The 24,911-nt window shown below is 42.5% G+C and overlaps 2 protein-coding genes and 1 long non-coding RNA gene across 8 annotated transcripts in view; 2 read left to right on the top strand and 1 right to left on the bottom strand.

The window, feature by feature from the left end:
- The window catches only part of LRRC20 (leucine rich repeat containing 20), a 189,343-nt gene extending 188,832 nt beyond the window's left edge, over positions 1-511 (bottom strand). The window contains exon 1 of one of the 6 annotated variants that reach the window (XM_042856881.2): positions 379-511. In XM_042856881.2, coding sequence (XP_042712815.2) covers positions 379-441 — 63 coding nt within the window. In that variant the 5' untranslated portion in view covers positions 442-511. The remainder of the gene's footprint in view (positions 1-378) is intronic. The other 5 variants (XM_065551966.1, XM_042856877.2, XM_005281859.4 and 2 more) reach the window with 5 other exon arrangements.
- Positions 181-23,968, top strand: EIF4EBP2 (eukaryotic translation initiation factor 4E binding protein 2). The gene is made up of 3 exons (XM_005281857.5): positions 181-319; positions 13,409-13,585; positions 15,142-23,968. The coding sequence occupies exons 1-3, from the start codon at positions 181-183 to the stop codon at positions 15,171-15,173; spliced, it is 348 nt and encodes a 115-aa protein (XP_005281914.1). The 3' UTR covers positions 15,174-23,968.
- LOC135972749 (uncharacterized) lies at positions 516-11,612 on the top strand. The gene is made up of 2 exons (XR_010589245.1): positions 516-6,416; positions 11,452-11,612. It is a non-coding gene; the product is annotated as an uncharacterized LOC135972749 (long non-coding RNA).
- Positions 23,969-24,911: the final 943 nt, after the last annotated feature.

Raw genomic sequence — 24,911 nt, 5'->3', positions numbered from 1 at the left:
AGGCGGTGGACCGAGAGAAAGTGCCGAGGAACCGGAGAAGAGAGGCGGCTGCTGCCCTCCCCCCGTCCCCGGAGTGAGTCCAGCGCCGCTGCCTCCACCACCTCCTCCTTCAGCGTCTCTGCCCCCTTCCCTCCCCCGGCCACCTACCTCCCCCAGCAGCCGGGACAATAGAGCAGGGAGATGTCCTCCTCCGGCGGCCACCAGCACAGCCAGAGCCGGGCCATCCCCACCAGGACGGTGCCCATCAGCGACGCCACGCAGCTACCTCATGACTATTGCACCACGCCCGGGGGGACCCTGTTTTCTACCACTCCTGGAGGTAAAGAGCACCCCCAGCTGCCCCTGTGGCCAGGCCAAGGCCTCCATCAGTACACGCACCAGTCTCCTCACTGCAGGCAACCACTCGGGGCTCTGTGCAACCAACGGCGGGGAAACGTGCATGCAATTAACGGGAGGGAGAGAATAGAGATGTAGCAAAGTACATGCAATTAACGTTACACAGCTGGCAGTTTTAATGGGGGCGGGGGAGCGTGGAAAGCGCATGCAATTAAATGGGGGAGGGGAATTTGCAGAGAAGTGCATGCAATTAATGCTGCTATAGTGGGTGCAACTGAAGGGGAGAACGTGTGAGAAAGTGCAGATAGTCATATGTGGAGTAGGCGCGACCCTCACTTTTTCTGAAGCACTCAGCTTTATTACTCCTTGTGCGGTGGGGACCTCACCTATAGGGTTACTTCATTTCTATCGTATTCTTCGGGACCTCAAAGCAAAGGGGTATAGGAGTGCTATACAGGACCAGAGGCTTTGTTGGGGAGCAAAGAGAAATAGGTGCACCAGAGATCGCTGTACAAAGCGGGGAGGAGAGACTCCAGTACGAATAGGGCCTCCCCCCCCCCCCCGTATGTATTTGTAATCTTTGGCTTTTATTTTGGAAGGAAGGATGGAGGGGAGGGGAGGGGAGGGGAGGGAAGGAGCTTATGCTGGGTCTGGAGCCAGTTGCACTGGGCCCCAAGCTCCTTCTCCCTTTTTGGTGTGGGGCTAGCGGTGAGATATTAGTAAACAAGGCCTAAGAGTCTAGGACAAGCCCGTGACTGTTGCACAATAGGAGAAGGGGACTAGGGGGAATTCTCCAGCAGCTGTAGCAGGGAGAGAAACATGAACTCCACCGAGAACTCGGAACGCCCCCAGTGTGGAGCCAGCCCCTGGCCGTTATTAAGGGGGCTTGGGATTCTTTTAGCTCTGACTAAAGAAATGCATCAGCCAGCGTGGAGGGCTCAGTTTAAGGAAGTGCTAACTTTGCACTGTAGACTAACACGGATGTAGACTCTGCAGCAACCTCCATTTAGGTCTGTTCTTGGACAACAAGGCTTGCATTAACCTATTGATATGCCTGCTGCTCTTGTTGACTTTATTAATAAAATTGCTAAATAGGAGTCCAGGCATAGGAACACCAGAAATCCTATTTGTATTTAAAAAACTAAAGCTTAACCTTGTCATCTCCCAGAAGACCAGGCTGACCCATGAAATAATTCCTCCCCACCACCCCAAATAAACATCAATTAACAGTAAGTCCCGTGATGTTACATGACTTGAACATTGCATGAACGGCAGAAGCTGATGTGCATACAGACAGGATTCCTGAGCAAAATATTGACTTTGTTGACTTTGTTGGGGGGGGAGCTCTTGGGGAAGCACTCACAGATATTTCAGTCTGCAAAGTTGTTTTATTAAATAGCCAAGCAGTCATTTCACAGTAGTTTTCAGGCTTGCTTTAAAAATAATGCCCTGGTTCCTGGCTTAGATCAGTGGTAAAATATGTGGAAAGAAATGATTAGTGAAACTCTATCCTAATTTTCCTTATAGTCAAGCAGGACTAAAACAAAAATATTCAGGGTTGAGAACCTGCTGGGTTTTTTTTGCGGTATAGTTTTCCCAAAGCCCAAACCTCATTTCCACTTCAATTTAGACTCAGGATTGCTTCCATTCCTCTTAAACTGGATGATGTTTGCCCTTTCATTGTTACAAATTATGCAGATTATGTGAACATGTGAATTCCACATCGTTGCTCTATCCTATTTTTCTTGTGTCCGTAACTTTTCTCTGCTGGGCGTGGGTAGGTTTGTATGTATGTTGTTGATATCTGCTAAAGAAGCAGGCCTATCCTCCACTGTCTCTTGACCTACTTCACTTGCTCACTTTGCAGATGGCTATAAAAATGTAAACACTAGTGTGACTTTTCTGTGGCTGCCAGAAAGTAGCAAATACAGTTCTAGTGGTGTGTGCATTTTACAGGCCATGTGTAATATTGCTGCATCCTCCTGTGTAATGGACTTCCATCATTGCACTTGTTCTTTCTCCATATTAGGTATTTTAAAATCTTTCTGGCTATTAAGGAATTAAGTGGGGTCTTGCTTCTGTTACGTATTTTGTGTTGGCAGGAGGTGGCTTGCCATTGAAGGTAATCTGTAAATGACGGAAAAAATAACTATTATTAGAAGTATGTGCAGAATGTGATAAAGAAGCTGGATAAAAGGGACACAATATTAATAAATGCATGGAACCTAAATACATGTTCTGAATCTACTATAGGTTGTGAAATCCCTATTTGGTGTGACATTGTAGAATGTATCATGCTGGTGGTGTCAAATCTTTAAAATATTAACAGGTGATGATGATTTTAAAAACTTCACAAAATGATACAATTTTTGAGAAGGTAAAGGACTGGAGTACCTGACCTCACAGGCTTATACTAGTTTACAATTGGGTTCTGTTGTGTTAAGGGTAGGGTTGCAGGACTTTGTTCCTATTTTTCCTTAATTAGTCTACATTTTAAAAATGATTCTGGGGTGAGAATACCCCCTGGGAGCTTCACACCAGTACTGCTGCTGCTCAGAAGCACTAGAATGAAACTGACCAAAATCTGTTTGCTGCTCCTTCTGCAGAATATTATAAATAGGAATAAGAGAGGTACAAAGGGTGTTGGATGCTGTAGAACTTGGGGTGTGGAGGAGAGCTGTCCTTGCTTGTGCCTTGATGGGGTTATAGAGGGAGCTAAGTTCCACCTTCTCAGCCTGGCGTATTCAGGGAAGAAGTAACATTTAGAATGTCTTCATTGGGAGATCCCAGAATCCCACAACAAGGAAGAGGCATAATTAAATAAACAGGAGAGTTGCACAGAAGAAATGGGAAAGGGAATGATGAAAATAAAAGGTGGGAGGAGAGAAAGGTTTGTTTAAATCAAAGTGGGAGTGAGGGGGAAACAGAGACGGACCTCAAAAATGAACTTCCCTACCCTAAAATATTTGAATTAAAAAAATAGTAGAAAATTCCTTCTACCTCATGTGGCTCCTGCAACAAGCCACATGGAATGATGCCCTTGGTTCAGTGGTAGGTGTGACAGTTTAGTGAGTGGTTCAGAATGAGAATTGTTGATCCATACTGGGAAACTAAAAAGAAATAATGTTAAGTTTGAGTTAATGTGCTGCATATCATTTTTATAGTAATAATTAATATTTAGGACTTCATTAAAACTTTACAGAGTCAAATCCATGGACACAGAACAGTACTAATGCTAAGTTATTTTTAATACAGTTCAGATTGTCTTTTCCTCCCTCCATCCAGAGTGTTCTTGATGGGTTTATTTTAATGCAGTATTTGAATATAAAGGTTACGAATTAATCGGTGGTAGCTACATCTGGCTGCTTTTAAATGTATCACTCAAGGAAGTGAAGGACTTATGGCACTAGATTGAGCCCATTGTACTACAAGCAGACACTACACTGCTAGTTTATCCAGATCTGGTTTGTCTCTGATATCCCTGTTCTAGGTCTTACAATTGGCAGCGTCTACTCAAGTACCAAATTGTGATGTCGAAAATATCATGTGTTCAGGACAACGCCATCACTCTGCACTTAAAACAACTTTCATCCAGGGATCTCAAAGTACATTACAAAGATGGGAAATACTACTGTATTATTTATCTCTGTTTTACAGATAGGGCCTCAGTTTTCTTATGAGGCTAAGTAATTTGCCCAGTTTTATAAGAGATAAGTGGCAGAATCAGGTATAGAATCAAACAACTCCCAGTTCCCTGCTCCTTAGAATTGTTGCCTTCCAGAAAGATGCTCTATGTATATCCATGTCTATCTGAATTTTTTATTGATTGTTGTTGTAAAGTAATCCCTAAAATCACTATAACTGAGATTAGTGGTTGAAGGAAGTCTATATGTTTAGTTTATTTACTTTGCACATTCTGACAGCACTTTCTGTCCAGTCTATTTAACTGTTTCCCTGTTGCTCTGTCCTCACTGATGTGCAAGACCCACAATTTTTTTATATTAAAAATAAAATGTGATTGTAAAACTCCTAGTATTGGTAGGGGGGGCTCTCACAGGTGTAGGACTGCTGTTAAATTTGTATTTTTTAAACTAACTTCATATTAATGATGTCCTTTTCATAAGTGACAGAGGTAAGAGTTTATCCCAGATATTGGAAAATTAAGAGCTAGTGCAGAGCCCTCAGGAACAGAGTATTGAAGACTAGCATTTGTGAGTGTGGCTGAGGACAACTGTAGGGGACAGGGAATCTACAAAAACAGAATCCTAGTTCAGTGCTTAGGGAGCAGCAAGAGCCAGTAGAAGCTAAGGACAGGCAAGACAGAATTTTGAATGAGGATGCAGAGGCTATAGCTAGGATAGATCATCCCATTTGTACAGAGCCCCTTCTGTTTTCTGAAAACAGTTGCCTGTCCTTTTGAGTTCATGGTGGCTTTCAAATTAAAGCACTACTAACTACACCTTGTCACCTGTCATGGACATTGGATGTTTTCCCAAGTTGACAGAAATTGTTACAATGAAGAGGGGGTCCTGCCTTTAATAACTTCCTTCTGTAGAAGGTTTCTGGGAATGTTTTGAATTGATCCAGTGTTTAACTCCTTTGCATTCAGAGGTGTCTTTACATGTGCAGTCCTCCTGGTGAAGGATCCCCTTAAAAATTACCAGTTCAGAAAACAGGAGTGGAGGTCCCTGCGACCTGCCCTGTTTGTTTCTGGGAGAGTGCCCTTGACTTATCTTTTCATCATTCTGTTAGACAGTGGCAATTACTATTTCATGTTTCTTCCTTGCCTGGAGCCATTATTTCAGGAGGCTCCTTTCCTGCTACGTGTGCTTTTTATTTCTGCTTATCACTGGAGTAATCTCTCAACACCCACAGTTTGAGAACCTCTAAGGCACAGTCCCCCTTGAACTGAGGCAGGAAAATATTTTGTGGACTCCCAATGCCCCCTGAATCCAAGTAGCAAAATTTCTGAAGAATATTTCAGCTGGTAGCCTATTAGTACTACATGGAAATATTAAATAATATCTCCCAGAAGCCCTAATCAGGATCAGGACCCATTGCTCCTTTTAGTATGATGGGGGAGAAAGGGGGATAAAATAAAAGACTTCAAGTGTTGCTCTGCAATTCAAACACAAAGAGCTTTGTACATGATACAAAATATCTTGTTGCAAAACAGCTGCCCATGGGTAAGATGTCTGATGCCTCCCTGAGGTGTGGAATGACTGAGGCCCATTGCCTAGAAAAATTCTGAGTGTAACTCTTAAACATGCAACTCTGATTAGCTTTAAACTAGCAACGTGAAGGTTGTATTTGATCCATTTCAACATTTACTTTTCTAAAGAACAAACTTGATTCACTCAAAGTTGCAAGTTGTTGCTCTGAATCACAGCTTGGTGCACGTAATTTTAAATGCCTTTTCTTAGTTTGCTTTTGTGTCTGTTTTGTACTGTTTAATGGTCAGAAAAGGGACTGCAAAATGGTTCTGTAGTGTTCATTCTCCTCATGTGTCTTTTGAGTCATCTGCTCCGTGTACTGTCAAAACCAAGTTTATTCCTGTCAGCACTGGAATAAAGCTGTGGTGCTGCAGAAGAGAAGAGCCTTCTTTTCTGCCTTTCCCTCCACCAACAGGCTAGCTAGTTCTGCTCCAGAACTTGGGTAGTGAGGGATGATGTGGGAACACAGCTTGGGTTTTTTGTACACCAGGATGATCTTGCACCACTGGCAGTTGGAAAAATCTTGTTTTGACTTGAAACTGAAAAGCTCTGATTATAGAAGCACCTAATAAAGACTAAAAGTGGGACATGACGATGACTTTTCTGACCGTAGCTTCACTTCAGATTAAAAATAGTGTTCTCTATCTTTCTGCAGTTCTAATCTTGGAGTGAAATCCTTGCATTTTAAATCTTCAGTCCTGACAACGTAGTTTCTGCTCTGAAATGAGTGTTCTGCCTCTTTAAATAGGCATCCACAGGATATAACCTGTGACTGTCTGAAACTCTTACCTCTAGGTGGGGCCCTGCTATTGGCTCCAGGATCTTTCCAGAGCAGGAAGCCTGTGTAGACAACGAATCCTGAAGTGTGTGAGTAATATGTTTGATACTTGGGGTAGAAAGACGAGAGGAATCTACTTGAACGTGATTTTTTGGAGAGGCATGGGGGAGGGTTGGACCCTTCTCTGGGCCCCAGGAAATGCCAGTCTATCCTAGTGTGGGATATTTAAACAGCTTTCCCCAGTGCTGATGCCTCTATGTATCTAGTTTCCAGTTAATTATTGAACTTTTTGTCGGTGTTGCTGTCTTCCCTTGAACCATCAGCAGCTCAGTAGGTGTTTGAACAATGATATGTTCATTATTCATAGCAGAGCAATCGAAGATATTTAGTCTGTTCTATCTGTGTCCATCGCCTCTCTTCCTTTAACTTCTCTCATCCCAGTCCATCATGGCTATTCCTACTTCCTCCCACTTCTCTGCTGGCCCCTCTCCGTCACAGATATTACTTTACTTTAACTCCAGGGGCTCCATTTTCAAGGCCTCTCTCTTCTTCACACCAGGATCTTTGTTCCCTTTCCTGAACACTCAGTCCAACTCATCAGTTTCCAGCATTGGACTTCCCCCACTTCCTCTGTTCCTCTACCCATGCTGCTGAGTGCCTCTGAGGAAAATCCAGAGATCAGTTTAACTTCATCCACTACAGATAGATCCTCCTTGCCATCGGCTCTATCACCTAATATGCCAAACAGCTTTTCTTCTTTCCTAACTCCTATACCCACAGCCCTCATGACAGCTTCACCCTTGACTGTCTCTTCAAACCCACTCACCTGCTGTACCTCCTTTTCAGCCCAAGATTTTAACTGTTGTTTTTGAAAGAAAAATTGATACCATCTGCCATGAATTCTTGTTCCATCCCCTCCACCTCTACCTTCAATCCTGGGATCCAGCACTGAGCTCTTTGAGGCAGGGATTATTTTTTTTTGTTCTGTATTTGTACAGCACCTAGCATTATGGGATCCTGTCCATGACTTGGGCTGCTAGGTGCTATCACATACTACTTAACAGTAATTGTGTGGCCTTCATACTCTTCACTTCTAACCCCTCATCATCTCTCCACTCTTGCTCATTCTTATTCAGTCTCTCATTCTCCTTTTCATCTGCATTTATGTACAACACTCTTACAAAAACCAAGTCTAACTCCACACCGCCCACTTTCCTGGCTTCCAACCTTGATGTCATCCTCGAGACACATCCCCATTTACCCTAATGTACAAGGATGCACTATCTCCAAAACCTATTGTTTTCTTTCTTTCTCTACAGCTCCGACCTTTACTATGCCTTGGCCAGAAGGGACCATTCTGATCACCAGGTCTGACTTACTGTGTAGCACAGGCCATAGAACTTCCCCAAAATAACTCCTAGAGCAGATCTTTTAGAAGAACAGCCAATCTTGATTTTAAAAATTGTCAGTGATGGAGGATCAACCACGAGCCTTGGTACATGGTTCCAGTGGTTAATTACATTTTTAACAGTGAGAGTATGTCTTATTTCCCTTCATAATTTGTCTAGCTTCAGCTTCCAGTCTTTGGATAGTGTTATACCTTCCTCTGATAGATTGAAGAGCCAATCTTTAAATATTTGTTCCCCGTGTAGATACTTATAGACTGTCATCAAGTCATCCCTTAACCTTCTCTTTGTAAAGCTAAATAGATAGATTCAAGGAGCTCAATCACTATAAGGCATGTTTTTCTAATCCTTTAATGATTCTCATGGTTCTTCTCTGAACCCTCTCCAATTTATCAATCTCTTCCTTGAATTATGGGCACCGGAAGTGGACGCAGTGGTCATACCAGTGCCAAATACAGAGGTAAAATAACCTTTTCTACTTCTATTTAAGATTCCTGTGTTTATGCATCCCAGGATTGCATTAGCTCTTTTGGCCACAGCATCACACTGGGAGCTCATGTTCAGTTGATTATCTGCCTCGACCCCCAAATCTTTTTCAGTCACTGCTTCCCAGGATAGAATCATAGAATATCAGGGTTGGAAGGGACCTCAGGAGGTCATCTAGTCCAACCCCCTGCTCAAAGCAGGACCTAATCCCAACTAAATCATCCCAGCCAGGGCTTTGTCAAGCCTGACCTTAAAAACTTCTAAGGAAGGAGAGTCCCCAATCCTGTATGTATGGCCTTCTCCTTTTTTCCCAGATGTAGAGACTTTCATTTAGCTATATTAAAATGCATATTGGTTGCTTGTGCCCAGTTCACTGAGTGATCTGGATCACTCAATCAGTGACCTGTCCTATTCATTATTTACCACTCCCCCAATTTTTATGTCATCTGCAAACTTTATTAGTGGTGACTTCATGTTTTCTTCCAGGTCATTGATAAAGGTGTTGTATTCTGTAGAGCCAAGAACCGATCCCTGCAGGACCCCACTGAAAACAGATTCACTCAATGACAATTCCCCATTTACAGTTACATTTTTGAAACCTATCAGTTAGCCAGCTTTTAATCCATTTAATGTGTGCCATGTTAATTTTATATCTTTGTAGGTTTTTTTAATCAAAATATCATGTGGTACCAAGTCAAATGCTTACAAAAGTCCAAGTATATGACATGAATACTACCACTGTTATCAACTAGACTTATAATCTTGTCAAAAAAAGATATCCAAGCTAGTTTGACAGGATATCTTTTCCATAAACCCATGCTGCGAGTTATTGATTACATTACCCTCCTTTAGTTCTTTATTAATCAAGTTCCATATCTTTCCTGGGAGCAATGTTATGTTGACGGGTCTATAATTACCTGGATCATTCCATTTACCCTTTTTTAAAATTAGCACTACGTTAACTTTCTTCCAGTCTACTGGAACTTGTCCATTGCTCCAAGACTTCTTGAAACTCAACATTAAAAGTTCAGCGAGCTCCTCAGCCAGCTCTTTCAAAACTCTTGGATGCAGGTTATCTGGACCTGCTAATTTAAGTGTCTAGCTTCTGTTTAACATTATCCAGAGATACTAGTGGAATGGAAAGAGCGTTAGCACCATATTATGAGACTGCATCATCTGTTTTTCCCCACATACAAAGCAGAAATATTTCTTCAACACTTCTGCCTTTTGTGTTATTATTGATAATTCTATCATTTCCATCTAGTAATGGGCCAATAACATTGTCAGTATTCTTTTTGTTCCTAATATATGTATAAAACTCCTTTATTGTCCTTAAATCTGTTGACCACAGATTTCTCTGTGTCCCTTGGCTTCCCTTATCAGTTTTCTACTATTCCTAACATCTGATTTATATTCATTACCATCAGCTTCTGCATTCTTCCATTTGTTATTTTTTACAACTATCTTTGATTCCTCTTTAAATTAGGTTGTTTTTTTAACCAGCACAGCCTTCTTCCTGAGTTGTGGGATTGTAGCTTTTTGGGCAGCAAGTAAGGTGTTGTTAAATGATTCCCAATTATATTAACATTTTTCTCATTAAATTACTGCTCACAGTTGATTTGGCTCATAATTATTTTCAGCTTTGTAAAATTGGCCTTATTGAAGCACTGTGTGTGCAGGACCTTATTGTGCTTGTGCATTATGAATGTGATCAAGTCATGGTCACTTGTACCTAAGCTACAATTAACTTTTAGTTCTGTGATTGGTTCCTTTTTATCTGTTAGAACAAGGTCTAATATAGAATTCCCCCATCTTGGCTGCAACACTCTTTGAGTTAGGAAATTGCCATCTATAATGTTTAGAAATTCCAAAGATGTTTTAGTACTGGCAGCAAGAGACCTCCTACATGTCACATGAAGTACCCAATGATCACAATGTGACGTTATGTCCCATATTCTTCATAGAGATATTGTTATGATATGAATATGGCATAATTAAGATGCTTTATGCAAGGTGGGTCATGTGAGGCAGTGGTTTTCAAACTTTTTTTCTGGCGACCCAATTGAAGAAAATTGTTGATGCCTGCGACCCAGTGGAGCTGGGGATGAGGGGTTTGGGACGTGGGAGGGGCTCAGAGCTGGGTCAGTGGGTTGGGGTGTGGTGGTGAGGGCTGTGGGGTGGGGCCAGGAATGAGGAGTTCAGTATATGAGAGAGGGCTCTGGGGTAGCAGGTTGGGATGCAGGAGTGGGGCAGGGCTCTGGGCTGGGGGTGCAGGCTTTGAGGTGGGGCTGGTGATGAGTGGTTTGGGGGGCAGGAAGGGGCTCTGGGTTTGAGGGGGGCTCAGGGCTGGGGCAGGGGATTGGGGTGCAGGGTTACCTCTGGCAACTCCCAGTCAGCGGCGCAGCAGGGGTGCTAAGGCAGGCTTTCTACCTGTCCTAGCACCACGGACTGAGCTTGCCCTGGAAGCAGCCAGCAGCAGGTCTGGCTCTTAGGCGGAGGCACGCAAGCAACTCCATGCAGCTCTCACCCACAGGCACTCCTCTCCCCACCCCCCGCCAATGGGGGTGCAGAGACGGTGCTCAGGGCTGGGGCAGCTCGCAGGAGCCAGACCTGCTGCTGGCTGCTTGTGGGTTGCAGCCTGGTGTCAGAACAGGTAGGGACTAGCCTGCCTTAGCTGGGCAGCACCGCCAATGGGACTTTTGATGGCCCGGTTGGTGGTGCTGACCAGAGCCAACTTGACCCAGTGCCTTACATTCCGCGACCCAGTACTGGGTCGCGACCTGCAGTTTGAAAACCACTGATGTGAGGTATCATTGGAAAGGTTATGATTTACTGAATATGATTATCTATTTGTATGCATGTGTCATTTCTGTATCTGAAGTTAGGAATATTGACTATGTAACAATTACAAGTGGGTTTGTACCTGGGGAATGCCCACCAGACAGAATGCAATGAGTCTGGCTAGTTAGTCAATGGGCCATTAGGGAGAACAATAGGACTTTGCAGATGCTAATCTCCCACCTTCCTGGGACTTCTTCCTGAGGATTTATGGCTGCTTTGACACTGCAGGATCATGTCACTTGGTACTGGACTCCATTTTGGACTGCTAGTATTTTTCCACTAGTAGTGGGTTGGGATCAAACTGGGAAACAAAGGATTCCTGTCATATATAAATCCTATTTAAGGGGAATGAGTTAATCAGGGTCGGTTCTTCACTGAATCGCTGCCCTAGATGACTGCTAAAAACACCTATGACTGATCTGGGGAAGAAGGGACTGGACCTGGGGAAAAAGGTGCCTGGCCTGTGAAAGGAGTACTTGTAGTTCTAAGCTGCAAGCAAGACCAGTTTGTCTTCAAGAAACTCTGCAACCTGCTTAAAGCAACATTTAGGGTGAGAAATTACTACTTGTAGACCGTTTCTTTAGTGTACTAAGCTTAGTTTGCGTGTTTGCTTTATTTGCTCAGTAATCTGCTTTGATCTGTTTGCTATCCATTATAATCACTTAAAAATCTATCCTTTGTAGTTAATAAATTTGTTTTCTCTAAACCAGTTTGTGCAATTCATAACTGCGGGGCAAAAAGCTGTGCATATCTTCCTCCGCATTGAGAGAGCGGGCGATTTTCATGGGCTTACGCTGTACAGTTCTCTGTGCAGCACAAGACAATACATTTTTGGGTTTGTACCCCAGAGCGGGTGTGCACTTGAGTACTGGGCAATCCCCTAGCTGATTCTTCCCATGCAGAGCTGATTTCAGTGTCTGTGTCTGTCTTTCTGCAGCTGGGCATGTCCCTACCTGTGTGTGTGCTGGAGGCAGCTTGAGGGCCTGGCAGAGCAGGACAGGGTGAGGGAGCCCAGGCTGGTGGGACTCCAGTACATCAGGTGGCACCCTGGAGTGGAGGGTAACCTGTCACACACAGGTTCTTTTCCTACACATTGTAGAAAGGTGCATAAGGAAGTGATCCTCCTGTTCCCTAGTGTGATTTGGTGGTCTGTAGCCAACACCAACTAGTACCCTATTTTATGCTTTTGGTGTTCGGACTTTGATCCATAAGCCCCCAAGATAATTTTCTTCTCAGTTATCAGTGACTTGGAAACAGGTAATGCCATTTTTGGCATAGAGTGCTACTCCCCATCCTCTCTCGCTCACTTGATCATTTCTAAATGGGCTCAGCACAGGTAATAGTACTAGTGGGCAGCAGTCCACATCACAAAAACTGTCACCAGGATTGGTGCTCATGGATATAGAGGCCAGCAAAGGTGACAACTAGTATGTCATTGTACAACTAGATACAATTGTCCTTTCCCCTTACCCCCTAGAAGTCCCACCAGGTTACACTGGAAGCACTTTGGAGAGGAAACTTGCATTATCCTGTCCATGTCATACTATACGGTGGATAAATAGAAGACTTCAATGTCCAGAGCTGTCAGTTTCCTTTCAGAAACACTGCATTAACAACAACAAAAATGTTGTAAAAGTTAAGGATGGTCAATAAGTCTGGTTTTGGACTTTGTTGTATCTATAATGTTAAACTGGAGTGAGTCTACTTATGTTTATTTTGTGTTTATAAATATGTATATTTGGCTTCGAGACATAGGGAATGTTGATGTTTGTTGTACAGTTTGCGAGAACACTGAACAGTTTGAAATGAAGTTGCCCAGCAGTTTCTCCCCTTTATTGCTTTTTTAGGTAACAGAAAAAGACTGAAATGTGGAGTGGGGAAGAAAGAGTTGTTATGAAATAGGACTCATTTCAAGCTAAGCCTTTTTTATATTCTCTCATTTTGAGGGCACCATGAGTTGGCTCAAGGGTGGATTCTCCAGTGCTGGACATTGTTCTGACTTGAGAGCATCTGCATGTAGGGTGTTGGGGCTGTCTTTCCTATATGGTCTGGTGACATGCATTTAATCAGTGCCTCTTTAGGATTGCAGGAGTGGGGAAAACAGGCCTTTGAACTAAGGTAAAAGGCAGTGCCATTCTGTAAATAGGGCATCAGGAAGTGATTGGAGTTGACCTATCTCCCAAGCCTAAATGCTTCTTTTCATTTCTTCTCATTGTACCAGCCTGGGGGTGGGACTCCAAGTGCCTCTTTGGTCTGAACCTTGCTCACATTGACACGTCATTATCAACACACATTCTGTATGTATTCGTAAATGCTGATTTTTCTCCTTTTGTCTGACTGTGTGCTAGGTACCCGAATCATCTACGACCGTAAGTTTCTGTTAGATCGCCGCAATTCCCCCATGGCTCAGACCCCACCATGCCATCTCCCAAATATTCCAGGAGTCACCAGTCCTGGTACCATGGTCGAGGATTCCAAAGTGGAAATAAACAATCTGAACAATCATGACAGGAAGAATGCAATGGGTAAGAGAGACTGGGTGATGGTAGTGGTTGATACTCTGGTTAATTTCTTTATAGCTCCCTTATTTGTGATTTTAGCAGATCTTGTGTTCAGATATCATGGTGATGGGCTCATTACATATAAATATCTGCAGCCTGAAATTTAATATGTAGGTTTCCTTTCTCAGAGTGATATTTTTTTTTCCCGTAATAGTTCAGTAATTGTTGTTTAAGTCTCACGGACAGCAAAAAAGACTCGTCTGGTTTCAGAAATATTTAACTTAAATATGGCTTCATTTTCCTCCTCCCCTCCCGACCCCCCTTGAAGCTTTGTATCCTGAATCTGTCATATGAAATAATACGTTTAGAGGGTTTTTATATATCTGTTAGGGATGTAAAATGTTAACGGGTTAACCAGTAAGCATTAGGCTTACCGGTTAACTGACCTTAACAGTTAATTCATGGACCTCTGGCTGGATTGTGGCTGCGCTGGCCGGACCCTGGCCACGCAGCACCACGCGCTGCGCCCGACCCCACCCTGCCCTGCCAGCCAGCTGACCAGCCCCAGCCCCGTCTTGCTGCCCAGAGAAACCCCAGCCCCTCCCCCTTTAATCGGTTAACCGTTTAAACAATATTTACATTCCTAATATCTGTAAGGATTTTATACTGCCATCCATTGCTCCTAAGCATCTTCCATAGAAAATTGTTGGCCATAGCGAAGTCCCTAGTGGACTTCGAGATGTTTTTGTTACTTCTCCCTCTTTTGGGTAAAATTTGTTTAGGTAAAATGTGTGGGTTTTTTTGTTTGTTGGTTCAGGATTTTTTATTTTTTAAGCAGGGAGCATTTAGGTAGATGGGAGTGTCAGTGTGCATCCCATTCTTGCCATGGTAGAAAAGCTTTTAAAAAAAACCCAGAAAGTACATTTGAAGATCAAAAACTCCTATGTATACAGGGATGTGATTAAACAAGTAACTGTTTCCTGCTGTACCCTATCTCCCCATAGACCACTGGGTGGCTTTCAAACTATCTTTCTTTTTCTTTTCTTTTTTAATGAGATGTGGGTAGCAAGAGTCAATGCTCATAACTTCAAGGGACAAAGTGTCTTTTGCAGTAATATAGCTCTTTATGTGTTCATAGGACTGTATATGCATTAATTAATATTTAGCAATAACTAGGACATTTGCATTGAAGTCAAGGCTGTTACTGATCTTCATAGGACCTTTCACAAATAAAGAACCTAAAATAAATTGATAAAAATTTGTGACATTTTGGTGATTTTTTTTTTTTTAAGGCTGCCAACTTAAACCAATGATTACTGAGACAGGGCTGTGCACTCTGTCCTTAATGCATACTGTAAGTGATTGCAGCATCTCCCAAGAAGAGCATGTTCTTCCATAATGGATTATCTGATTTGCCCTATCTACTGCGCAAGGTTAATTATGGGAATTAAAACTACCATTATATTATTTACCAGAAGATACGTTAGGAAATAGCATTGGGAGGTATATTGGGATTGTCTTTCCTCTTGAGGGCTTTCTGAGATCTCCCTCTAATGTGGCTCTCCTTTTTCTGTTGCCAGGGGATGATGCTCAGTTTGAGATGGACATCTGATTACCCCAGAGTGTAACCATGGAGAGGCAGCAATTCCTGATACCTGTGCATACTCGATTCTGCTAATCGGATCAGTAACTGAAAGGTGGAAGAGGCGGCGGTAGCAGCAGTCTCCATCAGACTCCCCACCTCATCTTCCAAGTGCCAAAGAATAAGAATCTAGCTCCCCAATCCTGCTCTTCTCCCCCCCCCCTCCTTTTTAACTCCCATCTCCCTGCTCTGTGACTGAATGGATGCCCTTGTCAAATTATACAGAGCTGAGGAACACTCCGAGTGGAACCTTAGCATCTCGCACTTTAGAGGCACCCTGTCAAACCATACACAAGCGAGAACGTACCTCCATCACCAATTGGATATTTATTGCAAACAGCAAAGGGGCCAGGGACTGGTGGATTTATGCTAAGTGGAGATGGCTTTTTCTGTGTTCCCCTCCCTTCAGCCTGATCCCAGCTCACAAAGGGCTTATGTTTGCACAGCAAGTAACCAGTTGTAATATGGTATCTCAAATACTTTTGATCACTCGCATTTTAGAAACTACAAGGAATAGTGGGAGAACGGGTAAGAGTCTCTGCTCAGTCTGAGTTCCTTTTCCTCAGTGGGCAGAGCACTCACTTGAGTAACTCTGGGGGAACCTGGGTACTAGTCCCACTTGTGACCTTTCTCCATGACTCTGTGTGCCCTGCAATGTAACATGTTCTCTCTTCTGGAGACGCATAACCTTAATTCATTTGCTCTTGTACCTCCTTGCTTTCCATCCCGCTGACAAACTTTTTGATAATACTTCTTAATGTTATGTGTATTTAATGGAAGCTGTCAGTTCATTATACTGCTGATTCCTCTTCCTTTCTTTCCATCCCAAAGGAATGTCACCCAAAACTTCTCACTTTCAGAAACTTAACCCTTTATTCCCTGAGTACTTTAAATGCTAAATCAAATGCTAAATCAAAACTTTTTTTTTTCTGGGATATGGGGGAGGGGTATCTTATATTATCCTCAGGACTTCCTCCATTTTTGCCCTTTTGCCCTTGTTAGTTTCTCCTGATTTCTTTGCTGGTCCACATAGACTGTTATATTGAAGGTACTACAGTAATGGTTAATTTCCAACATCCCCCATCTCTCTTGCATTAGGGGGAGTGTTTTTCCCCACTAACAGTTTTAATGAATACACTTATTAAATGTTTATAGTTTCAATTTTAAGACCTCCCATCAGAAGGGAAAAAGCGAATGTCAACAAGCACTCTCTGAGGAACAGTGGGCCTGCTTCTCATCTTACACCATCCTTCCATTCATAGTTCACTGTGCTCCTTTCAATCACTGGCTCCATTACTTTTCCTCCAAGATCCTTTGTTGTTAACTTTTATGTTCACTGCTGGGGTGTATATTGGCTGACTTGTAAAATTGAACATTCGCCTGCATGGGTCATTTTTGGTTCCACACTGTCCAGTTTTGCTCCAGTCCATATCTTGCCAAAGGGATTAGCTGGACTAGTGTGGATTTTGACAAGAGTGTAGTGCTTCTGGCCAATTCCTGTCTGGCCTTGCCACTTGAAAGTTCTTGATGGGTTTGATTTAGTTGCTGAGGGCATCACTCAAACTGTAGCTGGACTTGTTTCCCATTGCCCCGCTTGCTGGGAGACTGCGTATCTGACATGTGAGTCAGAAATTTACACAGCTCAGTTATAAATTGGAAAAGACCGTTTTCTCTTTTGGTATGCAAAAGGGACACTTTCCTGGTAAAATACTACTTTGGGGAAGGAAGATTTCCTCAAAAACTCATTTTCCCCCTCTTCCCTTCAAAATGTGAATAACACAGGAACAAAAGCTCTTTGTAATGTTTGATCTCTCAGGAATAAACTCTTTAGTGTATCTGGGAAATGCAGGGTCTCCTTAAAGCTTGGTGATGGCCAGAAACGTGACTAAAACTACACCTCTATGTCCTGTATTTATTCTCTGGCATTATTCCACCTATGTTTAGTATGAAGGATGCTATAGAAAGCTCAGTTGTACTTTGTGTCTCCCAGATCCAATTTGTTCAGTTCAGATATTCCTAAAGTGCACTACAAGTTCTGCCTCATGTTGGAAACTGTTTGCCTTTTTTTTTTCCATTCTGCTTCATGCATCATCACTAACAATAGTTGCTGGAATTTAGCAGGTAGTTTTGTTAATAAGGCAGAACAGAATCCAGATTTGCTCTGTAGTGCTGATAATAGTAAAAACTTGGGTTTGTCAGTGAACTAAGCAGAGTTGATTTGGGAGAAACAGGAAGAAAAAATGGGCAGTGATGAGGTATCATTAGTCACTTTTCTCCTCATAGTGATACATTTTGTTTTGTTCGTAACTTCTCAGCTTTTCAAAGCACTGCATAGGCATTCAGCTATTTAACTCTTTTATTATAAGAATTGTGCTGCTAAAATCCTGTTGCAACACTGAAAATGTATCCCTAAGTGTACAGTGCAGCAAGAGCTTCCATTATGCAACAATCCTCTTAGCTGTCAGCTGGAGAAATCATTCTGACTTTTGTCAACTTGAGATGTATTTTTTTTTAAGTACCCAAGGTAAGAAACAAGCATCCAGAGAGGAAAGGATGGTCTGGTAGTTGAGGCATTGGAGTTGGATTAGGAAAATCTGGGGTTTGTTTCTGGCAATGCCACGGTATTCCTGTGTGACCTTGAGCAAATGACTTAGTCTCTCTGTGCTTTAGTTTCCCATCTGTAAAATAGGGATAACAGCATTTCCCCATGTCACAACGGTGTTGTGAGGATAAATTCATTAGTATTTGAGAGACTGTCAGATACAATGGAAATAGAGGTTATAGGAAAGCATAAAAATATATTGTTTTTAAAAAGCACAGGAGGATGTCATGAAAGTGGAGATTGTGTTAAAAGCAACAGCATTTTGTGCAGTGATAGGTCCTCTACTGACTTGTGCTTTATCTCTTCCCCCCCTTCCCCCCCCAACTTCCCTAGACATGCTGTGGTGCCATGAAAAATGGTGACTGAATAAAAATAGTGCACTCAACAAACTCTCACTTTGCTAGACAGTTGGATAAAGAGTTTTCACCTATTTTGGTCAGTGCAGTCCCGGTAACCTTAATGCCCTGTAAGAAGCGATTCCACACAGTCATACTCCCACACTCACACTTTCAGTTTGAATTTAGATTTTGATTAAAATCTGCATTTCTGTGCCTCCTGCTGCTTATCGCTCTCTTAGGTGATCAATTGCATCTGCAGTGTGGGATGGAACCTAACGTACCTTCCACCTTGGTGTCATCCTAGTTGAACAATCAAAATCTGAATTCAATCGTTTGCCATTTAAAATTACACCATTAGCTTAAAAACAATTTATGTTAACATGTCATGTCCTGTTTGTCAGTAAAACTGATACAAAATATAATTAATTTATTTTTATCCATTAATTCGTGTTTACTATTTCCACTACACTTAGCTTTGGAACATAAGAATGGCCAGTCTGAGCCAGACCAAAGGTCCATCTAGCTCAATATCCTGTCGTCCAACAGTGGCCCATGCCAGGTGCCCCAGAGGGAATGAACAGAACAGGTAATCATCAAGTGATCCATTCCCTGTTGCCCATTCCCAGCTTCTGGCGAACAAAGGCTAGGGACGCCGTCGCTGCCCATCCTGGCTAATAGCCATTTATAGACCTATCTTCCATTAACTTATCTAGTTCTTTTTTGAACCCCGTTATAGTCTTGGCCTTCACAATATCCTCTGGCAAGGAGTTCCACAGGTTGATTGTGCGTTGTATAAAGAAATACTTCCTTTTCTTTGTTTTAAATCTGCTGCCTATTAATTTCATTTGGTGACCCCTAGTTTTTATGTTATGAGAAGGATTAAATAATACTTCCTTATTTACTTTCTCCAGTGAAAGTGGACAATGAAAATATTCAGTTACTACTTAAGCACCTCAACTGCAGGGTAACACTTAAATCCAATCTAAATGCTCTGTTTGTTAAAACTGACGGGAAGGTAATAAAATGTTCAGTTTTGTAAATTCTTATTTTATTAAACCTAAATTTTGCACTTAAATTTTTGTGTCCCAGACATTACAGATCAGATCTTTCCCTGCATTAGGGCAGCTTTGTCTCACCCCATCAGTGCCCTTTTTAACCAGTTTTAGGCTGCTGCAGGATTCTCCGTGCATAGTGAGGTCCATGGCAGTTCTTATACTCCCCCTGCTCCTTGCATTCAGCACAGGGGACGAGGTTAAGGCAACCCTTGGCTACTGTATTGGCCCCTTGACAGCTAAAACAAGTTAGAGTAGCCCTTAGACTGCTCTAATTTTGTGCTTTGGGACTAGCTCAGAGATTGGGGAACAGCTTCCTCCTTACCTAATATGCTCAGCTTTAATCCTTATTTTTAACCATTAAAACATAGGGCCTGGATGATGCACTGGTTAGTGCAGGAACCTATTCACCTTCAGGACCTGGGTTCAGATTCTATCTCTGACTATAAATAAAAATGAATCTAGCAGGTTCATCCCTAATTCCTACTACTCCACTTCATAAAACCGCAACCCAGTAGCTTGGTTTATGCTAAGGGAATTCCAACCACTTGTCACTTTGGCTGGAGCTGTCCTGTAGAGCAGGCTCCAGGTGCCCTGAACCATTTTTACTAAATTCATTTCACAGCCTGCAGAATGCGCTTTTTAAAATCAGTTCAGTGAACAGTTCAAACTGTCTGGGGCCTGGTCTACCCTATGGCTCCAAAATCGGTTAGCTGAACTAGTTTTTAAAACCAGTTAAGCTTTTTGGGAAAACTTGCCCAGCATAGACCAGACCAGTCTGGGATGATGGGTGGCTGCTGCTCAGGAGAGAGACAGGATGAAACTACTGAGTGGGGGATATCAGCAGAGCTGCCTCAAGGCAGCCCTATCTAGAGCAGTCTCACTCTGTGCCTGGCTCTAGATAGGGCTCTTAGTCTCCCTTTCCATGAGTATCAAATTTCTGACATTATTAAAAAAACAAACAAGATGGATGTACTGTTACGGCATCCTTCCCTCCAGTACTGCTTGGGCACACATGGTGGATGGTGATAGAATATGCTATAAGATGATGTCTGCCTTCGTTTCATTAGCCTTTTCCATTGTGGCATTGTTCCGCAGCAGCACCGTGCCCAGAGCCAGCCCGGCCCCTAAACACTCCGGCCCCTTGAGAGAAATCACACATTTCAAAACAAAACAAAAAAACCCCTCTCGCCTCTCAAATGACCCACTGTCTTAGCAGGCATGGCCAGTTTTCCCATTGGCTTTGGTTTGGTCCTTCTCCATGCTGATTTTTGTCTTGAGGGGCTTTAAATACTGTGGTTTCTTTTTTAATGAATTAAACTGAACAGTAACACAGGGAACTCAAAGATGCAGTGTTGGTTGTTTAGACTTAATTAGGTTTAAATTAATTTCTCCTCCCTCCCCACCGCATCTTTGCTCTGAGGAGGCATGCAGAGCTTTGAAAGAAGGATCACAGCTTATGTAAGAAGACATTGATTGATGTAGAATAATAGTGACTTATACTATATAGAAGGAAACCTGCAATGAACCTACACATCTGAGAATGACCATCATCTCACCTTGATTTTCCATCTAACCATTGTCAGTTTTTCCTGATTTTGAGTTTTATGCTTTTAATGAAAGCCCAGGCTCCAATCCTGCATAGCACCGATCACTGTGCTGGTGTGAAACCTCACTGAAGGCAATGGGGCTCTGCACAGGTGCTGGAGTCTGTTAACAGAACTGGTTGCAGAAGTGCGGCTATCTACAGCATGGGATGGGGAAGGGTTTCTCTATGGGGGTTTTGTTTCCTAGAGGTAGGTTAAGGAGTGACATTGTTTTGGATTTAATCTGTTAATCTTCTTGCATATAGTATCATGTCAGCTACTTTTGATGGTGGTTTGTGTGCTGAATTGACTACACTGAAAGCAGCATTCCTCTCTGTGCCTGAGTAAAGGTCCACTTCTGAAAATACTTGCCAGCTGCTTTACAGTGCCAAGAGCTATGAGACAATTACCAATAAGCCTTTGTCACAAGTGTCCAGGGTGTACAAAGCTTTAAAAAGGAAACCACCACTTTTTTAAGCTTTGGTATCGGCAATTGAGCGCTTCCATTTTGAACTAACTGCTTAATCATCTTATTGTTCAGCCTTTGTATACAGTAATTCTCCTCTGGACCTGTGTGCCAGTCCTCTGAAACTGACCTTGGGGAGAGGAGGGAAGGATAAAATAGCTTCCAGTTACACCCTGCCCAGTGGGTGTCTGTTTTGCAATGAGCATTCTCCTTTCGTCTCTAGATATTAGGAGTCAAATGTGGTTTAGTTTTCAAATGAAATGAGTTGTTGGTATCAGTCCTAGGCCTGGTGGCTGTTTTGGGCGTCTGCACTATGTATGACTGGCAGTATGTGCTGGGAAGCAGCCAGAAGTGCTACTGGTCACACATTTATTCTTATTATAAATCAGGTGTATTAGCAGATGTGGGGGAAGCTTGAACAGCACTTTCCTGCACGCTGCCTTCTGTGCCTGTCATGTCTGTTTGCTGTTAAACATATCATTTCCACCACGAACAGAAAACGTGCCAGGTGGCATGGAGCACAGCTCATCTTTCCCCTCCCCTCCCTAGCGGTCTGTGAACTGAAAAAATCCCAATTTTTTCATACATTGACTATTTGCATTCAGGTTCCATCATTTAGAGTCAGCAGCACTGGGCTTCTTTCCATGCTGTTGAAAAGACAAATGTAATTCTTGCATATGAGTTCCTTGTGGTATAATACTGTAAGTTCACCAGTTTTGCCATCAGAGGGCACTGTGATCCTCCCTAGCCAGCTATCATCTTGCACTTGGAATTGACTCTATCCTTAAGGAAAACACATTCCCCATAATTGTCTGTCTTGTTTAATTTTCCAGGTCTTTATATTCATATCTAGGAAACCTCTAAATGACCCCAGAACACATGGGCTTTTTGTTGACATCTAGAATCCAGTCACCGAGACACACAACAAAATCCAAACATCTGGTTGGGAAAGAGTTAACCACTGTTCTTAGCTAAAGAAAGGGGTACTGCATCTTTGCAGGGACAGTGTCATTCTGTGTGTTTTTAATTTCATTTTTTGCTTGTATTTCTGAACTATTTACCTTGTACATTTTAACTGGTAACTTTCCCTCCCCTACCCCAAAAATTTGATGGTGGTCTTGTTGATGTAAATCAGCCTGGGGGGGAGAGGGGAGGTCCTGTCTGGGGGTTGCTGTTCATCACCACTGTCCTCCCATTGCACCTTCCCTTTTAGAGCTAATATTTCTCTTCCACAACTCCTAGTACCTGTTCTTTGTTAATAATACTGCCCCTGGCTACATTTGAAAAATGCTACTTTATGAAAAATCAGTATTTTCCCATGATCTAAACTCAAATTTAGTTTTGTAGTGGCACTCATTTGGCATCAAAGGTGCAGGGCTTGCCTCTTTTTTTGATAACTGATTTCTATATGGATGTTTCACTCAGATTGTTGCAGCATCTAGTTTTCAGTGACCATCTTCTATCTGTTCTTTCCCCAGTTGTCCATCTAGGGAAAACAGCCCCTTCCTCTGAACTCATGCTGGAGGTTTTTGTAATGCCTTTTGGTGGGGAGGGAGTGATGTAGTATATGTGGGGACTCTTGTAAAGCTTGACAGCACACCTCTCAAATTGCCCCTTACTTCAAACTAAATTCACCCCTCGTTCCACATGAGCGTGGGGTCTGTTTTTTCTTTTGTTCTTGTAAATTGATCTAAGAAATTCCGAATCATAAAATTGAGATTATAGAAAGAAATATTTATTACACAACATTATTTTAAGATGCTTGTCCTTTGCCTCCGTCATTCTGACGTAATCCCACATACGACGTTTGCAGGTTGAGAAGTACACTTTGATAGTTATCTGTCAAAATTGGTTGGCTATTCATTAAGTGAGAAATCTCCACTGGGGGGCAGGAGCGGAGTGTGCAAATATAAATGGGTGGGTGGGTGGGTGGATGTTCATAACACACAAATATATAAAAATAAATATATTTTACTTAAAATCCCAGGAAGTTTTGTTAGATTCGTGGAGCAGCAGAGGGAAGACTAACTTTGTTAAGTATGAAGGGCAAACGCAAACAGTGGATGTGTGAAACCTCAGTTCTAGCAGAGTGGCTCTTCCCACAAAACTGCTCTAAAAATCAAAATCCAAGGATAATTAAACCCAAAACAGGAGCCAAGTGGAACATACAGCAGGAGTGAGCTTTAACCACTTTGTTAATCACACCAGGAGTGAAAAAAGGGCAGTGAGCACCCTGGTCCCTGTTGACACTGGGAATAAAACAGTGATTTCCCCATCCTGCTTCCAGTGTCCATATCTGCATCACTGCAAGATGGTGATCCTAGTGCCTTTCTTCACCTCAGATAGGAAAACTGTTTGCATCGTTGTGAAACAGCTCTTAGCTGAGTTGTGAAGGTGTCTTTGGAGAGCATAGAGGACAGTACCAATCTTATGACAATTCATGGGTGTCTGTGACATGTCTATAAATTCACTGTTCTTAGAAAGCCTTTATACATTTTAAAAAGTCCCATTGCCAGTTTCTTCTTTTCTCCCTTTCCTACCCCATCCCCTTTCAATTTTAAATGTGATTTTGGCTGAAAAGCAGAGACTGCCTGAAAAGTCATTAGGCAACTTCTGTACAATTCAGTTTTTTACTGTCCTTGAAACAAACAGGTGTTTGGAAAAAAAGCTCTCACCAATGGTTGCTGTCACGAGATCAATAAAGATCTTGGTTATATTAAACTATGTTGTTGGGGTTTATTTTCTTTATGATGAGTTTCTGGTCGGTGACAGGAAGTCAGTGTCTTTAAAAAACTGACCTCTTGCTTGCAGTTACATATGGTTCTCTTTAACGATTCTTCCAGTATTTTGTGGTTAAAACTTTAAAAGTCAAGGTGAAGGGCATTTTTGGGCCAGATTTTCCTGTCCATTTTTCCTCCCTTCCTCATGGATCTCATGTTTCTAGCTGAGGATTATTGGATGGGACTCCCTAATCAGTGGGAGGAAGCTGCTGCTGTTGGGCGACATTTAACTTAGATGCTCACACCATAAGAAGCATCTTAGCTTTTCATCCCCTTGCTCACTGACTTCTCTTTGTGTACCACAAAAGCAGTTGATGATAAATCAATCATTCATGTCACTCACACCCCATAGCAAATGGTGCAGAGCCAAGTGCTCAAAATAACTCTGCGCTTTAGCCTGCAGAAGGTTAGAATTATAGCATGGGATGGAGCTTATTTCCTGACTTGCAGCACTAACGCTGAAAAGCACACTTGTATAGGTATGTTGCAGTTTAGTGAGGCTTTCCTTGTATTCATAGTTCACACTTAATGCATCCTCTGGATGAAAAGACTCATTTGTTCCTTGGGTTTGGTATTGTACCCCTGAGTCTATTGGATACATTCTAGTTCCCTCCCCTTAATATCACAGCAAACGGTTGGAAGGGAGGGTAGCAGCTTTGTAGCATCTCTGCCCACTAATGCTTTTTTATTTGCACTGTGTCAATGCAACAGTGATCCATGCTACTACATTCTGTAGTAAGCACAGTGAAGCAATGTAGGGTAATACATTTATGATAGTTCCTCTTCAGGCCCAAACTCCTCACGCTTACATACATAATCCCCTGATGAACAGCCGCCTCTGGGGTGAAGGGTGGAGGAAATTTTGGCCAGTGACTTGGGACAAC

This window comes from Chrysemys picta, chromosome 7 (genome assembly GCF_011386835.1).
Source record: "Chrysemys picta bellii isolate R12L10 chromosome 7, ASM1138683v2, whole genome shotgun sequence".
Taxonomy (NCBI): domain Eukaryota; kingdom Metazoa; phylum Chordata; order Testudines; family Emydidae; genus Chrysemys; species Chrysemys picta.
Note: the sequence above shows the minus strand (reverse complement) of the source record. Positions and strands in the feature narration are given on the sequence as shown.

Excerpts from the sequence above, each read along its gene's own strand:
- EIF4EBP2 (XM_005281857.5), top strand. The coding sequence starts at position 181 with ATGTCCTCCTCCGGCGGCCACCAGCACAGCCAGAGCCGGGCCATCCCC. Across the intron at positions 320-13,408 it reads GTTTTCTACCACTCCTGGAG|GTACCCGAATCATCTACGAC; the intron begins GTAAAGAGCACC and ends ACTGTGTGCTAG. Across the intron at positions 13,586-15,141 it reads TGACAGGAAGAATGCAATGG|GGGATGATGCTCAGTTTGAG; the intron begins GTAAGAGAGACT and ends TTCTGTTGCCAG.